General features: G+C 43.4%; 1 protein-coding gene and 2 long non-coding RNA genes across 5 annotated transcripts in view; 1 reads left to right on the top strand and 2 right to left on the bottom strand.

Annotated features, from left to right (window-relative positions):
* Nucleotides 1-3,532: 3,532 nt before the first annotated feature.
* LOC125298042 lies at nucleotides 3,533-4,618 on the bottom strand. Its single transcript, XR_007194150.1, has 3 exons — nucleotides 4,388-4,618; nucleotides 4,089-4,143; nucleotides 3,533-3,980 (listed from the first exon to the last, which is right to left on the bottom strand). It is a non-coding gene; the product is annotated as an uncharacterized LOC125298042 (long non-coding RNA).
* Nucleotides 4,619-6,883: 2,265 nt separating this feature from the next.
* LOC125298009 lies at nucleotides 6,884-11,099 on the bottom strand. 3 transcript variants are annotated; one of them, XR_007194141.1, is made up of 4 exons: nucleotides 10,337-11,099; nucleotides 9,923-10,159; nucleotides 7,325-9,812; nucleotides 6,884-7,232 (listed from the first exon to the last, which is right to left on the bottom strand). It is a non-coding gene; the product is annotated as an uncharacterized LOC125298009 (long non-coding RNA). The 3 variants fall into 3 exon arrangements; XR_007194142.1 differs by having other exon boundaries at nucleotides 6,884-7,874; nucleotides 8,038-9,812; XR_007194140.1 differs by having other exon boundaries at nucleotides 6,884-9,812.
* Nucleotides 11,100-16,564: 5,465 nt separating this feature from the next.
* Nucleotides 16,565-18,813, top strand: part of LOC125298007 — a 3,878-nt gene continuing 1,629 nt past the window's right edge. Inside the window, exon 1 of the mRNA XM_048248627.1 lies at nucleotides 16,565-17,816. Within this exon, the coding sequence (XP_048104584.1) occupies nucleotides 16,826-17,816 (991 nt within the window). The 5' untranslated portion in view covers nucleotides 16,565-16,825. The remainder of the gene's footprint in view (nucleotides 17,817-18,813) is intronic.

The raw sequence follows: 18,813 nt of genomic DNA, 5'->3' as shown, positions 1-18,813 counted from the left end.
GTTTTCTGTCATATCTCCTGACTCATGTTCATGAATCAATGTTTGCTTGTAACCTGGTATGCTATCTATAGTTTAGCCAAGGCAATAACACTTATAGTGAGCTCTGAGACTAATGGTACCTCTCCAAGCAATATTGGAGTCCTTTAGTGACAAAAATACTTTTAGTGAAAAGAGTCATGGTTGGTGGTGATTAAGATTATGTGGAAGTAATGTAAAATAAAACTAAACAACCTATTCACTATCAGACCTGTGATTTTTTGTTATTTTAGATGGAGGGAGAGAAGTACGTGCAACTGAGGTGAAAGCAGCCGACTGCTGATGGCAAACATGACCCCAAGGACCACGATGGCACGATGGCATGGGCGGGGTAGTTTCTGGATGAAGAGGAAGACAATGATGTGCTAGAGGAGGAGAGTAATCTCCCATCATCCTCAGCTGGGTAAGCATGTTTGTGTTTGTGTGTGTGTGTGTGTGTGTGTGTGTGTGTGTGTGTGTGTGTGTGTGTGTGTGTGTGTGTGTGTGTGTGTGTGTGTGTGTGTGTTCGCCCAACTGGGCGTATGCACATTTCTGGTTGTGATAAGAGTGTTGCTTATAACAATAATGACAGGGATTATAGTGATAATAGTTTGGTTAGATTTGTAATTCAATTTCTAATTTTCTTATCTGACAATTTCTTTATTTTGAGCTTGGTCAAGTCCCATGTCAGGTAGAAAGCATACACTTTGCCTATCCTTCTAACACAGACAGGGACACCAACTCCAGTAGCATTTACACCTCATCGTCTGCTAGGCTTAGATGGACACACGCACACACACACACTAACGCCGCATTCACACCAGATCTGTGGTGTGTGTGTTGTCACAGCTGTGGCGTGTGTGTGTGTGTGTGTGTGGCGTTAGTGTATCACCTTATGTGTTGGGCAAATGATATCGATAATTATATATTGTATCGAAATATATGCTGTATGGTTGTTAAATGTATTGAATTTCTTCTAATGTTTTAATTGTTTATATGTGTGAATGTGAATTGATGCTTTGTTATGCTATAATATGAATTGATGCTTTGTTCATCATGTTAAAAGTATTTTGTTGATCTTTGTTATACTGTTGTCTTGTCATTCTTGTAGTTCTAATAGTTACTGCTTGTTTGTAAACATATGTTTATGTTATTTACCTGAAGTTGTTGTTCCTGATTATTTAATGAAATTGTTAAAGACTTATCTAAATAAAATTATTTATTTCCTCTTTCGTAAACCTAACACATGTGCCAGTGTCTCTTATTCTTGTTTTCATAGTAGAATGAAGCACACGGAGAAGCAGTTACCACCTGCCTAGTCTTTATTTCAGCCTTTATCTTTCCTCCCCACAATTGATTTTGCCTCCTCAGAGTACAGTAAGACATCCTATATTTAGCTATGCATCTTGTTTTTATGGTAAAACATCTTATATTTGTTACATGACCATTATATCTGTGTATTTTTGGTCAGATGTCAAACCAGGAAAGGAAAACATCCTACTCTTTAAAAATTCTACTTGTTACTGCGACTTGCAGTTATGAGTAAATTAATCATAACTTCTGAACCAAAGGTGATAAATTGATTCTGTTTTTTTCACTGAGGAGAACACAACACTGTCTATCTTTCACACACTATATCTACAATAGACATTAGGTGACAAATTGATATTTTTGTGTTTTTTGATGTTGAATTTTGAAGGTATTGTTTAAAAACAATGTGTGTTACCCTCAAACTTATTAACTATGATATGTACCATTTTAAAGGGCTAGTTCTCCTGATTACAATGGTGGGTATATCTTATCTCTGTCATGTAGCATGGCCACACAATAAGCCTTTTGTCTCACAAGGGGCATCAAGTATGAAAAAAAGCGGAATGTTTAGCGTGCCGTCTGCAAAGGTCTAATAAATTTATCATAACTTTTGAACAAAAGGTGATACATTGATTCTGTTTTTATCACTGAGTAGAGGACAAAATTGTGAATTTATACAGTCTATGTTGACTTCAGTTCAGCATTCAACGCCATCATCCCCTCCACACTGATCACCAAACAAGATAGAGATGGATACTTTATTGATCCCCAAGGGGAATACATTGCATACTGCATCTGTAACTGGATTCTGGACTTCCTAACCAACAGACTTGTGAACGAACAGAGGAGCGTTTTTTTTTTCTGACAGACAGCCCATGTTCCACATTAATTAGATCAAGGACACGCGCCAAATGTGCACACAAGATTGAATCAAGAATGCATTTCATGCTTAAAAAAAATACAGTTTAAGAAGAGTTTGGTTCCAAAAACACTATATCTCCATGTTTTAAAACATTAACAAATCATCGTATTTAATTGTGTATTTCAGGTAGCCTAGTCTATAAATAAAATTGCAGTTCTGGTGTTTTGATTGAGGCCTAAATATAAACAACACCCAATTATCTGGTTATGGGCTTACCTGCATAGATCTGGTTGTCTTAATTGTGGAGGGTAAATGATACATGAATTTCAAAACTGCACCAAAATTCTTTTTATTTAGAAATTCAACTGTCTGTCATTTGGTAAACCATATAGCGCGTTAACAGTGCGTGTAAATCAGAAATTTCTATTAGGCTACACTTATAGGCCTATGCCAAAATTAGTTTTTATTTATAAACTAAACTGTCGCTCATTAAGACAACATAATGTGTTGTAGCTTTGTGTAACCCAGACAGCAACGTTCATTTTATATGACCATCACTCTTTCATGGTTGCCTACACTTTCCTCGCGGCTGTACCATCACTCTTTCATGGCTGCCTACACTTTCCTCGCGGCTGTAACTGGCGCACTCGTTTGTGCTTTTCAGCGGTGTGGTCCCGGGACGTCAGCCCGAGCATCTATATTATTAATGAATGAAAATGAGCTCATTATCAATACCGGCCCACCTCTGGCCCACTACCTTGCCTCAGGGTTTTGTGAGTGTTGGCCCAGTTCTGGCTGGGCCTCCGGCCCAACAATGGCCCAGTCACTGATAACTGACACAAAGAATTTCCTCTGGCCCAGATGTGGCCCACACACTGTAAAATGACTCTCATTGTTTCTGTTGGCCCAGGTCTGGCCCACACACTATAAAATGACTCTTATTGGAACTGTTGGCCCAGGTGTGGCCCACACACTGTGAAATGACGGTCATGCATTCTGTTGGCCCAGGTCTGGCCCACACACTATAAAATGACTCTTATTGGAACTGTTGGCCCAGGTGTGGCCCACACACTGTGAAATGACTGTCATGCATTCTGTTGGCCCAGGTCTGGCCCACACACTATATAACTGAGTGTTGGCTGAGTGTCAGCTGGGCCTCTGGGCCTGTACTGGCCCACACACTATAAATCTGATCTGACTGAGTGTTGGCTGAATGTCGGCTGGGTCCCCGGGCCACATGTGGCCCATTAACTACCAAAAGTACTTGAAAATAAACACAAATCCAGAACTAGTAATTAAAAACACAAGCTACTTTTATTAACAAGTTTAACAAACACAACCTTGCAAATAAAACAAACATTTAAAAATTATACAAGCTTTTACATATATACACTTTAGAAATTAAACAAGTTAAAATATACAAGCTACTTTTATCTACAACAATCGACAATTTAACATTTTAAAACTGTATAATGATTCAAAGAAATAAATTATTCTAAATTAACATTAAACATTTACAGAAATATTCTGTCTCTCTCCCTCACTCACTCACTCTAAAATGAGTAATTCCATTGTCAGTAGTTGTGGGTTGTGAGTTAAGTGTTAAGTGCTTTAAATTCTGTATTTTTGTACCATGTACCATGACCTACCCAGCTACATACATGCACACATACTCACTCTCAAAGTATTTTTCAATAGCAGCAACCTTTGCCACCTGCCTTCTCTTTCTGTTGACGCTTCATTGTTGCCTCCACCAGTTTCAGCAGCACTACCAGCCGGGGGTGTCTCCAAACTGCATTTAGGTATAAAAGAATATTATAAGATCATTATGAGGTCTAAAGCAAGATTTCAACATGTCATCTGTCAGAGAAGTTCTGTTTGTCCACTTAAATATACTTACAGATAGCCACCTCAGCTCTCTTTGGGGGTTGATCAAAGAGTTCTTTCCATCCATCCTTCAATTTGAGATGCATGGACAGCATGTCATTTCAAAAGAAAGGAAAAAAAATCATTAAACTATTTATCCTTTACTGTCTGACAAAATATTACTAAAGCCCAGTCTTGCCACTCTGCAGCTGTCTTGGTAACACCTCCCTGGTAGTTATTTTGGGCAACATTGACATTGTGTGATTGTTAAATGCTAATATATTACCAATGACAATCACCAAGAGCAAGACATATTTGTCAACACATACAGACCTGAAGCACAAAGGCTTGTGGACTTCCTTCACAAGAGCCTTGTGGGTGCTCCAGTTGGTTGGCCATGTTTTCAACAGCGCATGTTTCCTGCCCACTCCTGTTCTTTGCTGACATAATGGATGAGGCAAACCAAAAGCATCTAAAAATGACACATCACAAAACACAGGCCTAGATGAAAGCTGATTCCTATGATTTGGCTCATCTAAACAAAAACGTTTTACTTATTCTATTAAATCAATGTACAACTTGCCAAGAGCTCTTCAGGTCTCCTGTTTTTCCAACACAAGAAATGGTTCACAAATGTATGTAGCCTTCTTCATCCAAAGGAGTGCAGGTCTCTGGTCAGTGTGGCCTGGATTCTAAGGTGTACATTTCAAAAAAGTCACAGTAACGTTAGGTTAATGGAAGTATATGTTGATGAGCTTTACATGACCAGGACAGGACCCACCCTGCTTCCATCTCTCTCTCTCTCTCTCTCTCACACACACTCTCTTGTATAGGCATACAGTCTCGGTCCTGCCTGCCTAGTGCCTAAAGTTGGATAGATAACGATGAAATGCCCAATTACCAATCGCTATATTCTAAGTCATGGAATACTGGTTAATTGTTAAGCTATTTCTATGATTAGATCACACTTTTCTTTGAAAACCACATCATTATGCAAGTATAGCTAACGTTACAGCACTGAACGTTTTTGACTAACCACCAACACTGACGTTAACGGTAATTAGGCCAACAAAGTAGGCTGAGAAATCATAACATTAACGTTACCGCTAGCTTCGTCATCGTCAAGGGGGTTAGATTGAAACACCCAATCTTGTTAAACTGTGTCTGCAATAATAAGCCTACGTACATTCATAATGATTTACATGCAATAACAGGTAAAGGTAAAATTGCATGTTACTTACCACAGGCAGTGTCCAAAAGGAGACAGTTTCGCGCCGTCCTGGTTTCAAACTGAACAGTTGCTCTGCTCGTGGCTCTTCCACAGGTAATGAGGCCGACAGTCACTTTACAGAATTGGGCCATGTACGTTTAGCGTCTATGGCTCTGCCTTCAACTACTCATGGTAGCATGGTTTATTTATTAGCCTGGTTAGCATTGACACTTAATACTTTGAGCTAGCTCTTCATGTGAGTAGAAGCACAACACCAGTTATCCTGACATAAAGGTTATCACCACGCGGTTTACATCACGTTCCGTTATTACAAAAATATGTTAAGCCAGTTAAGCAAATTGCGTATTGATCAGTTAGAGATTAAGCGCCCAAACATGTGACGTCACATGCAGCTGTAGTTCCTTATCACCTTGTTACGACAAAAACTCAAAACAATTCAACTGATCCTAAAAATAAGGTATGACCACTTGAAGCAATAGAGGTGACCCCAGTGCCTAACATATGGAAGGCATTAAATTAAGATCCCAATGTGCACCGAGATATATTTTTTCTAAAAAAAAATCCCATCCCCTCCGCTAAACTGTAGGAACGCAACCACTAGATGGCGATGAGATTACTTTCCCTCCCTATAGGAAGTATGACTAGGCTCACGGACCCTGGTGTGCCTTTAGCCTACACCAGAGCCATAGAGAGAAAGAGTTGCGACACTCTTTGATGTCACCGCCAGTGCAGTCACGTGGTTCGTGTAAACCGCTATAGTTCCAAAACATACGCTGGCTGTCATGTTCTTCTATGGGACAGACAGCAGCGATTGCGTTATTTAACGGTAAATATATATATAAACATACACCCTACTACTTTTTCAGCTGTTATTGCATGATTACATATTTGTTGATGTCAGTTTTGCATTTTGAGAGGCAGGGTGACAACGAAAAAGCTGTATATTACTTAGATAAGTTTTACATTTTTGGAGGGAAAAGCTTATGTTCATGTTCGCATGGACAGAAGTACAAGTTAGAGCGGCTCTAACTTAAGTTTTCTTTTCCATATCATTCATGTGATGACAGATGTCTCATGATTTTCATTTTATCGCAACTGGGCTGTATTATTGATTACCGTGATTTTGCTTATAAATTACGATTCAGCCATTAGCTTACATTCGTGGTAGCGTCTGCCGTGGTCCATTCAGCATTCGCCTAGCAGCTAGCTCACTTCTGATAAGTGGTCACCCCCAGACCACAACGTGAAACATGATCATGTTAAGACTGAGAATATAATTTTAAGATTAAGCCATTCACATATTATCAAAAGCATTATGCTTATATGTTTGGGTCTATAGGTAAGTGCAGAGTTATTAAGATTTTCTCTACGGCTCTGGGTTAATGCAGAGTAAGGTTAGCTGCAGAGAGAGTGATAGAGAACAGTGACAGGCGACACTCCCATTGGACTCCGTTGTACCTTTTTGCTTTTTTGAGAAACAGTCCATTCAGCATTTACACCCACTTCTTCTGATGAGGCAGGAGTTGACCACACAACCATGATAATTTTAAAACTAAGCCATGCACAAAGAATCAAATATATTAAAGAATAACAACTCATTAAGCTTGGATGAATGAATCAAATATTGTTTAATAAAAAATACTGAGTGAGACAACAAGATGTGTGTGTGTGTGTGTGTAAATGTGTGTATCTAACTGGAAAAACAAGAACAAAGTGAAGGAACAGGGAGGAATATTATAAGTGATTAATACATTAAAAAAATCCTCCACATACATCAGGCTTCAGAATGCCTCAGGGCTGAAAGGAAGGACAACATTCATAATAAAGGTACCTGGCATAAGATAAAAATGAACAGTGTGGAACAAAAAAAAATGGGAACAAGCATGAATAAGATCAACAAACATACGTACAGTGGCCACAACAACGATACTGGTGGTCCAGCAAGATCTGTTGAGACAGGGGCAAAAATATATTCTAACAAGCCAGTTCACTCAGGACTGCCTAGAAAATACTTTCTCTTGCATACATCAGACTCACACCTGTGGAGTTCCACTATGCACTATGGCCAGTCACTGTAGGGCAGTTCCTCTCGACAACGCATACTAACATCCTCTTCATCTGTGTCCTGGACACTAAAAAGCAGATAAAGCGAAATAGGGCGACAATAGATTCAACAATGGACACAGCAGGTAACACTATATATAGGGCAAACCATTCACAACATATTATAACGTCGCAAATATACTATACTTTACCACACTTATAATAGCCCTGAGCAAATTCAAAAGTGGTTGAGGAGAGAGAGGGAGGGAGGATCCTTGTTTGGTTATGAACTCTGACCTCTCTGACCTATTCTCAAAAGTCAGAGGGCAGGTGGTTGAGGAAAAGTTGTCACCCGCTCTCTGTGATGTTCAATGGTGTCGTGGTTCATTGGTTACAACTAACATTTTGTAGATCAGTGGTCATACCATGGTTGGCTGTGCAGCATTTGGATGCACCAATCGGTCTGAGAAGGGTTACCGCATGTATGGCTTCCCCAAGGACAAAGATCGGATGAAAATATGGATGACAATGGTCAGCCGCAAAAACCTGCAAATGACCGGGACCAGCAACAGCCGAAAACTGTGTCATGTAAGTAATGTTCAGAGGTGGCATCACTTGCAAGCATTTCAAAGGGCATCATATTTCTAAGTGTAGAGAATTATGACTGCTAATATCTGAAGTGCAATGGAAACTGATCTTACAAGCCCACCTTCAGGTACACTTTGAAGATGACCAATTCACTGCCACAAAAACCGGAGGCAAGTTGAAGTTGAGGCCAGATGCTGTGCCAACAATATTCCTTCATCGGCCTAAGCCGAAGTGGAGGAAACCCCCTTCTGGAAGGGTGCCTCCAGCACCAACCCAAAGTATAACAGACCACACATACGGCAAATTAAACTTTGGTATGACACATGCAGCAACAATGCAACAATATTCCCCATTTAATGTAATTCAAGGATAGACTACACTCCTAATGAGACATTACATTCAAATTAGTACATCCAGCTTCAGGGATTCTCTGAGGATTTGCATACAGAATGTAGATAATCTACAAATTTCTACCAATTTAACCATTGCCAGTAGATGAGTTTATACATTTTTTTTGGTTTCTGATTGTGGCAGATGATTTGATTACAGTAATGTAATCAAATGATTTCATTACAGTAATGTTTCGCTTTAATTTATTTTCTATAGGAGTGTAGTGTACCCTTATATTGAAGATAACAGTAGGTGCAAATGCAAAGGCAAAATACATATAACAGCAACATTACCTTGTTATTGTTACAGAGGTTGAGGGAGAAATTGAGGTGGATTTTGAGGGCAAGGAAAGGGACATGACAGGAGACAGAGAGAGCTACCAAGAGGCCACTTTACCAGGGGCAGGTGATCCAGGGATGTGTGTGCCGAGGGCCAGTCAGTCAGGAGCCAGCAACGACGAACCAACTTTGCCAGGGCCAGGTGCTCCAGGGACCAGACTGCCAGGGTATAATAGTGCAATTGTGGAGGACCTAATAAGGCAACTTAAAATGGAGAAGTTAATGAGAAGGAGAGCAGAGAGGGCTCTAGCACAGCAAAAAAGAATTAATTTGGCGTTAAGCAAGAGGAACAATTTAGTTAATCAGAAGTTCACCCAAATTTTGAACAGAGACCAAATGACAGCCCTTGGACAGGAAAAGAAGAGAGGAATACGGTGGGGAAAGGAGACAATTAAAAAAGCTATAAAAATAAGATTTACTGCTGGCACCACCGGTTATAAAACCCTCCAGCAAATGCAGATTCCACTGCCTAACATCCGCACGCTGCAAAGGAGGATGCAACATGTAAAGCTGGAGCCGGGAGTTTTGGGGGAAGTGTTTGAGATGCTGAGGCTGAAGGCAGGTGGCATGAGTGAAATGGAGAGAGAGTGTGTGCTTTCCTTAGATGAAATGTCCATTACTCCAGGCGTGGAGCTCCATCTGGGAACGGGGAGGCTATTTGGCAACATCACGCTGCCCGGCCACCAAGGACAAGCGACGCATGCACTGGTGTTTATGCTGGCTGGAGCTACAACGCGGTGGAAACAAGTCGTGGCTTACCACTACAGCGGCAATTCCACCAATGGTGCAGTTTACCGGCCCATCATAGTCCGCATTGTTGAAGCAGCAGCATCTGTAGGGCTTCATGTGCTTAACATCACCACAGACATGGGGAGCCCCAATAGAGCAATGTGGAAGTCCTTTGGGGTGACCTATGACAAACCATGGATCCAGCATCCTGTTGAGCCAAACCAGCGCCTCCATTTCATGCCTGACGTTCCTCATCTCGTCAAAAACTTGAAGAGTGCCATTATCCGTGGTCACATCATCACCATACCTCTGGATGTGGTGGAAAAGGAGCAGCTGGCGTCCAGTGAGGTCTCTGTTTCCCCTTTAAAGGATCTGGTGTCCTTCCAAGAGGGCATGGCACTTAAGCTGGCACCCAATTTGTCCAGAGGTGTCCTAGAGCCTAGCCATTTCGAAAAAATGAAGGTGAGTTCAGCAATGCATGTATTCAGCAAAGCAACAAGTGCCGCCCTGAGGTACATGGTAGAGGAGGAGCGCAGACCAGAGTCTTACCTTACAACGGCATGGTTTTTGGATAAGATGGACCACTGGTTTGACCTCATGTCGTCCCGCAATGTTGTCACTGCCCTCAGTCACTTCAAGATGGAAGAGTATGAAAAGGCCATCAGCTTCCTCCGTGACTCGATCCATCTTTTTCAGGGCCTGAAGATCGGTCCCCAGGGCAGCTGGAAACCAGTCCAGACAGGACTGGTGATGGCCACAACAACAATACTGGAGGTCCAGCAAGATCTGTTGAGACAGGGGCACAAATTTGTCTTAACAAGCCGGTTCACTCAGGACTGCCTAGAAAATACTTTTTCTTGCATACGTCAGAGGAACTCAGTCCCGACACCTGTGGAGTTCCACTATGCACTACGGGCTGTCACTGTAGGGCAGTTCCTCTCGACAACGCATACTGGCAGTTACCTGGATGATGCATCAGACCACTTGGCGGACTTCTTGGACAGCCAGAACAGCAACTGCCGTGCTTCTGAGGTTGTGAGAGTGGAGCAGCTGGTAGACCCATCACCACCTGACCTCACAAAGACAGAGTCTTGTGTCCTCTACCACCTGGCAGGATACATAGCGAAGAGGGTCATCGGCTTCTCGCTCTGTGAGGAATGCCAGTGTGCACTGGTTGAAAAAGTAACCAACACAACAAGTGAGAGAGCTGTTTTACTACAGTTAAAGGAATTTAAAAGGGGTGCATTATGCCGGCCATCCGATGAGCTGTTCACTCTCCTGCAGCACGTGGAGCAGCTGTTCCGTTCCAAGACGAGTGATTCCCTTATGGAATCCTCCAACGTAGTGGAACAGCTGGAAAGAGAGGCCATGAGTCTGGATAGCAACCTTCCCTCATGCCATGAGCTGAAAAAAAAAATCCTTTCAACATATATCAGGCTGAGGTTAAGGATTCACTCAAAGTGCATCGGAGCTGAGAGGAAGGCAAACAGCCGTAATAAGGGGTACCTTGGCAGCAAGAGTCAGACCAAGAAGGCAATTTCCACACAGCAGACTTCCTCACCTAAGGTCATACCATCTAGGTCCCTGCCGAACACCTTACTGGTTGCCATGGATGTATTCGGCCTCTCCGTTCCCGGCACACCGTCAACAGTCGCCACCAGCAGCCACTACCTGCAGACACCACCAGCAGCCATGGCCAGCACCAGCCGCCACCAGCCACCATTACCAGCAGCCGGCACCAGCAGCAGCAGCTGCCAGCAGTAGCCGCCACCAGCAGCAGCCGCCACCAGCAGCCGCCACCAGCAGCAGCCGCCACCAGCAGCAGCCGCCACCAGCAGCCGCCACCAGCAGCAGCCGCCACCAGCAGTAGCAGCTACCAGCAGCAGCCACCAGCAGCAACAGCCACCATTACCTGCAGCCGCCATCACCATCCTTCGCCAACACCAGCCAGCTCAAGCAGTCATCGCCTCCAGCAGCAGCCGCCTGCAGCAGCAGTGTTTGGGAAACAAATTAGTCACACTACTGTCTGAGTAATAAACATTTTAAAGCTCATTATGGCTTATGATAATTTTTTGTGTAAAATAATTTGTATTCCTACATGCAATCCAACAGCCCTTTCAAGGGTGTAATTAAACAAACCTTATTTCTACTAGCATCAGATACACAGTACTCAGCTGACTAGCTAACACCGCCAGGTTCAGCAGATACAACCTAAAAAAAAACGTCCTTAATCAACCTTAATGATCCTAGTAATCTAACATCAATAATTTACTAAATAAAATATGTCAGAGATTCACTACTGAACTTTGTAATTTTTGGTGTAGCGATACCTTCTTCACAGCTCGCAAAATCGAGATAACTAAGTAGCAGGCAATGACTGAAAATCGGTTGTCTACCAAGTTAAGAAAATATATATAAATTGCACTGTGCACATACAAATAAATATAAGCATATGCACCATAAAGGGCCTATTTATATAATATACAGAGTTGACGATTCAAAAAAGGTAGCTATTTAATGAATTTACGCCTGGATATAACGTTAACGTTACCTTTACAGAGGGCGAAGTCAAGCTAACAAACTAGCAGGCAATCGGTGGTCTACCAAGATAAAACATATATATAATTACGCTGTGTACATACAAATAAAGATCAGTATATGCATCATAAAGGGCCTCTGATAAAATATAGACAGTTGACAGTTCAAAAGAGGTAGCTATTTAATCAATTTACCCCTGGATATAACGTTGCCTTCACAGAAGGCAAGTCAAGCTAACAAACTAGCAGGCAATCGGTCGTCTACCAAGATAAAAAAATATATATATATAATTACGCTGTGTACATACAACAAAAGATCAGTATATGCATCATAAAGGGCCTATGATACAATATAGACAGTTGACAATTCAAAACAGGTAGCTATTTAATCAACTTACCTCAGAAGTTACTCGACAGTCAGCAATGGAAGTGAATGATGTCCAACAGCATAGAATGGCTTTTTGGAACTACGCGAGGCTGCATACCCCGGAAGTAGGCGGCAAAAAGCGTACAACGGAGTCCAATGGGAGTGTCGCAACTCTTTCTCTCTATGGCTCTGGCCTACACCACTGACTTGCTTGCTGTCTGGAAGCGAAGTGTGTTTACATAGCCTGACAATCAGACAGCAATAGTAGAGAGCGATAGATCTATTCAGATGGCACGTAATTAAAACAACCACAACTTCTCTGAAAGTACCACTAATTAATAGCATGCATTCAGGCAATAAAATTGAGCAAATCCGGATTGAGTGGCTATCAACTGGACGCGAAGAACATTGCTCTTTGCGAAAGGAAATCGTTGGAATTCTACAATCAGAGAGCAACTACTTATGTCTAGCATAGAGTAGTCGCGGGAGACTTTGATCGCCACCACCACAACAGCAGTGTTATGGACGTAGAGAACTGCCGATGAAACATTAATTTAACACGGTCGGTGTTTAGATGAAGATGTGTTTTACCATTTCGACATCATGTCCGCATTTGTGTTTTATATGTGTGATTGATTATATTGTTTCAACTTGTATGGCTGTCACTGACTTGTCAAAGATTTAACTTTTCTTCTCGTTAGCCATTTAGCTAACGTTACTGCCCTGTTTAAAGTTAGCGGTAGCTAGCGAAGGCTGTGTCTCGTTAACATCTCGATTATTCTGATGATTTTGTAACGCTAGTGACTTTCGCACAGCTGAAGTTCGAAGGCTTCAGAACCGCTTTCACCGTTTGACAGAGCGTGACTTCCTATTTTGTCCACGAAAGGTAACCGAGAAGAGGAGGAGGGCGAGACTCACTCCGGTGGACCGTAGCTGACCGGAATGACGGAACGTGGAGAGAGTAACGTTAACGTCAGTGTGGTCGAGGAGGAGAAAGAGCTAGTGAGAGCATTACGTTTTAGTCTTTCTGTCGTTCGTACTTTACTCTCATGCTTGTGATCACAGTGTGTCTAATTGTGTGATTCTGGTGTCTGTCTCTCCCTCCTGTTAGCTGAGAAGAAGGTTGGACCTCTTGCAGAGGGAATATGAACGAACCGCCTTACGACTACAGGTAACTTACTGTAATATAACAAACTGCCCTACGACTACAGGTAACCTACTGTAATAGGCCTATGAACGAACCGCCCTACGACTACAGGTAACTTACTGTAATATAACAAACTGTCCTACGACTACAGTTAACCTACTGTAATAGATAGGCCTATGAACCTACGACTACAGGTAACCTACTGTAATAGGCCTATGAACGAACTGCCCTACGACTAGGTAACCTACTGTAATATAACGGACTGCCCTACGACTACAGGTAACCAACTGTAATATAACGAACTGCCCTACGACTACAGGTAACCTACTGTAATAGGCCTATGAACGAACTGCCCTACAAGTGCAGGTAGTTTAATAGGCATCAACAAACTTCCCTACAAGTGCAGGTAGTTTAATAGGCATCAACAAACTTCCCTACAAGTGCAGGTAGTTTAATAGGCAGGCATCAACAAACTGCCCTACGAGGGCAGGTAGTTTAATAGGCATCAACAAACTGCCCTACGAGGGCAGGTAGTTTAATAGGCCCATGAACAAACGGCCCTGCTATTGTTATTGTAATGTTATCATGAACAACCCAACCAACTGCTCTAAGACTACAGGTGGTTGGTGTATTATTAATATGAAAGTCTGTGAAGATGGAGATGAACTTGTATTGTATTGATCAATATGATATTTTGATATTTGCACTACAATATGAGCTTGTATTGTATTGATCAATATGATATTATGATATTTGCACTACAATATGAGCTTGTGTTGTATTGATCAATATGATATTATGATATTTGCACTACAATATGAGCTTGTATTGTATTGATCAATATGATATTTTGATATTTGCACTACAATATAAGCTTGTGTTGTATTGATCAATATGATATTATGATATTTGCACTGCAATATGAGGATGAAACTCTCATTTTGGCTTATTTTCATGAGAGGATCTTCACACATGTCTTATTTGCTTCTTTAGTGAATGTCTTACTGTATTCTGCAGTCTTTGTCTGTATAAATTCTGTGTGTAAACTCATCGTGTGTATATTTTGTGCTTTTGTGTGTGTGTGTGTGTGTGTGTGTGCGTGTGTGTGTGTGTGTGTGTTTTAGAGAGCAGAACGCCGGGATGTGGTGCGGAGACATGTGCGTAGTCGCATCTCAGAACTCAACAAATCACAACTCCTCCGTCAACCTGAAGCCCCACCCCTTGAGTCCAATCCCAGTGGGAAACCTACTAACCACTCAGGTACATAACACACTGACTAATCAGGACAAGGTACACAACACACTGACCAATCAGGACAAGGTAAACAACACACTGACCAATCAGGACAAGGTAAATAACACACTGACCAATCAGGACAAGGTACACAACACACTGACCAGTCAGGACAAGGTAAATAACATGTTAACGAATCAGGACAAGGTACACAACATGTTAACGAATCAGGACAAGGTAAATAACACACTGACCAATCAGGACAAGGTAATTAACACGCTAGGAATCAGGACAAGGTAAATAACACACTGACCAATCAGGACAAGGTACACAACACACTGACCAATCAGGACAAGGTAAATAACACACTGACCAATCAGGACAAGGTACACAACACACTGACCAGTCAGGACAAGGTAAATAACATGTTAACGAATCAGGACAAGGTAAATAACACACTGACCAATCAGGACAAGGTAAATAACACGTTAACGAATCAGGACAAGGTAAATAACATACTGACCAATCAGGACAAGGTACACAACACACTGACCAATCAGGACAAGGTAAATAACACACTGACCAATCAGGACAAGGTAAATAACACGTTAACGAATCAGGACAAGGTAAATAACACACTGACCAATCAGGACAAGGTACACAACACACTGACCAGTCAGGACAAGGTAAATAACATGTTAACGAATCAGGACAAGGTACACAACATGTTAACGAATCAGGACAAGGTACACAACATGTTAACGAATCAGGACAAGGTAAATAACACACTGACCAATCAGGACAAGGTAAATAACACGTTAACGAATCAGGACAAGGTAAATAACACACTGACCAATCAGGACAAGGTACACAACACACTGACCAATCAGGACAAGGTAAATAACACACTGACCAGTCAGGACAAGGTAAATAACACGTTAACGAATCAGGACCAGGTAAATAACAACCACTCAGGAACTGGTACATTGCGCACTATGCAATGCAACATTATGGACTGGTACATTCAACGAAGAATGGTTTGCTGTGGATGCTTTTTTCCTGTCATTCTCTCTCTCTCACTCACACACACACACACACACACACACACACACATATGACTGAACATATACTGTGGATGCTTTTTACTGTTCATGCACACACACACACACACACACACACACACACACACACACACACACACACACACACACACACACACAAACACTCTGATTGGCTCTTCTGTGTTGTTTTACTCTCCTGTCTCAGTGTTCTGATGTCTGATTGGTCCTTCTGTGTTGGTTTTCTCTCCCGTGTCAGTGCTCTGATCTCTGATTGGTCCTTCTGTGTTGGTTTTCTCTCCTGTCTCAGTGTTCTGCTCTCTGATTGGCCCTTCTGTGTTGTTTTTCTCTCCTGTCTCAGTGTTCTGCTCTCTGATTGGTCCTTCTGTGTTGTTTTTCTCTCCTGTCTCAGTGCTCTTATCTGATGTTGTTGTTTTTTTCAATTTGTTTTCTCCTTTGCAGGTGTGGATGTTCTAGGAGGTTCTGCTGCTCTGCATTCTTCACCTGGCCCCTCCAGATCTCTGGGTTCTCCTCAGACCAGGGTTCCGGCCGTCCGGTTCCACTTGCCCACCTTAGACCCCGCCCTCTCCCCTAAGCTAAGCCCCGGACACCGACTACGGTCCAAACGCAGCCGTCTTCGCCTGGCAGAGAGAGAGAGGGATGAAGAGAGCAGCCAAGAGAAGGAGAGAGAGAGGGATGCAGAGAGCAGCCAAGAGAAGGAGAGAGAGAGGGATGAAGAGAGCAGCCAAGAGAAGGAGAGAGAGAGGGATGCAGAGAGCAGTTTGGAGAAGGAGAGAGAGAGGGATGCAGAGAGACGTCTGGACAAAAAAGAGAGAGGGTGATGCAGAGAGCAGTTTGGAGAAGGAGAGAGAGAGGGATGTAGAGAGACGCCTGGAGAGTGAGAGAAGGAGAGATGGAAACGAAGCTCCACGGTCTAATCTGCCAGTCAACCAATCAGACACCAAGAGTCCTGCCTCTGACCAATCACTGCGAAGGAGATGCACCAGTAAACCAAGGAGGCCTGCAGGGAATCTAGACCAATCAAAGCCGGCGGCTACTCCTACAGCTAGTCCTGGTCATCACCTTGTAAACCAATCAGAGCCTGCCGTCATGCCGACTCTTCACCCCCTTGACCAATCAGACCCTGCAGCTACTTTTGGCTATCACCCATCAGACCAATCGGAGCATGCGCTAATGCCGACTCTTCACCCTGTCGACCAATCAGACCCTTCAGCTCATCACGAGGTCACCGCCTCCAGCCAATCAAACGGTCCTTCAGGTGAAGAGCCTGTCCAATCGGAGGGCATGGTGTGTGGCAGCAACCAATGGGAGAGCTCGTGCACGCTGGTGGAGGGGCTGCTGTTTCCGCTGGAGTACTACGTCAGGACCACTCGCCGCATGGCCAGCTCTCAAAGCCCATTGGACCTCCAGGCTGTCATTCTCAGCCAGCTGAGCCGGGGGCGGGGCAAACGCAGAGCCAGCCAATCACGGCCTTCGGTGACGCCCTTTGGGGGTTGTGGCGCCGTCGCCTCTGAGGATTCCTACGTGCAGATGGACTCTGAGCCAATCAGAGTTGAGGATTCTTCTCTGCACCTGGACTCTAAGCCAATGGGAGCGGAGGTGTCCTCCTTGCAGACGGCGTCTAGACCAATCAGAGCTCGGAGGCGTCGCCGAGGGGCGGGCTGGGCGAGGAAGCCGAGGCAGAGTCGAATCCCGAGCCCGTCGTGGACCAATGAGGATGCAGCGTCAGACACAGAGTCCCGTCCACAAACCCACTCAGAGCCAATCAAAGGTGATGATGACCACCTAGCGACACGCCCACTAACGCACTCGGAGCCAATCAAAGGTGATGACCACATAGAGACACGCCCACTAACGCACTCGGAGCCAATCAAAGGTGATGACCACCTGGCGACACGCCCACCAATAATCTCCGGGCCAGTCACAGCTGATGGCCGCATGGAGACACACCCCCTTGTCAACGTCGCCGTGGAAACTAAGCCACTCCCACCGGAGAGGCTCCTCCTACTGCCGGAGGTTTATCCAATCTTCAGAAGGGGGTGTGGCCAGAAGAGGAAGCGTACACAGATGGAGAAGGAAGGTCAGATTCACCAGATGTGTGTGTGTGTCGTGTGTGTGTGTGTGTGTGTGTGTGTGTGTGTGTGTGTGTGTGTGTGTGTGTGTGTGTGTGTGTGTGTGCGTGTGACTAACATGTTTATGATGGGTTTTTGATATTTGTGTTGACGTGTGCGTGTGTGCGTGCAACATGCGTATGATGTTTCTGTGTGTATTATGTGAGTTTATACTCATGTGTTTTTGATGTGTTTGTGTGTGTGTACATTGTGTGTGTGTGTGTGTGTGTGTACATTGTGTGTGTGTGTGTGTGTGTGTGTACATTGTGTGTGTGTGTGTGTGTACATTGTGTGTGTGTGTGTGTGTGTGTGTCTGTGTGTACATTGTGTGTGTGTGTGTGTGTGTCGTGCTAATGGCGACATTGTGTGTGTGTGTGTGTGTGTGTGTGTGTACATTGTGTGTGTGTACATTGTGTGTGTGTGTGTGTGTGTGTGTGTGTATACATTGTGTGTGTGTGTGTGTACATTGTGTGTGTGTGTGTGTGTGTGTGGTACATTGTGTGTGTGTGTGTGTGTGTGTGTGTGTGTGTACATTGTGTGTGTGTGTACTGTGTGTGTGTGTGTGTACATTGTGTGTGTGTGCATTGTGTGTGTGTGTGTGTGTGTACATTGTGTGTCTGTGTGTGTTGTGTGTGTGTGTGTACATTGTGTGTGTGTGCGTATTATTGTGTGTGTGTACATTGTGTGTGTGTGTGTGTGTGTGTGTGTGTGTGTGTGTGTGTGTGTGTGTGTGTGTGTGTGTGTGTGTGTGTGTGTGTGTACATTGTGTGTGTGTGTGTGTACATTGTGTGTGTGTGTACATTGTGTGTGTGTGTGTGTACATTGTGTGTGTGTGCATTGTGTGTGTGTGTGTGTGTGTACATTGTGTGTGTGTGCATTGTGTGTGTGTGTGTGTGTACATTGTGTGTCTGTGTGTGTGTGTGTGTGTGTGTGTGTGTGTGTACATTGTGTGTGTGTGCATTGTGT

Source organism: Alosa alosa, chromosome 7 (assembly GCF_017589495.1).
Source record: "Alosa alosa isolate M-15738 ecotype Scorff River chromosome 7, AALO_Geno_1.1, whole genome shotgun sequence".
NCBI classification, from domain to species: Eukaryota; Metazoa; Chordata; class Actinopteri; order Clupeiformes; family Clupeidae; genus Alosa; species Alosa alosa.
Note: the sequence above shows the minus strand (reverse complement) of the source record. Positions and strands in the feature narration are given on the sequence as shown.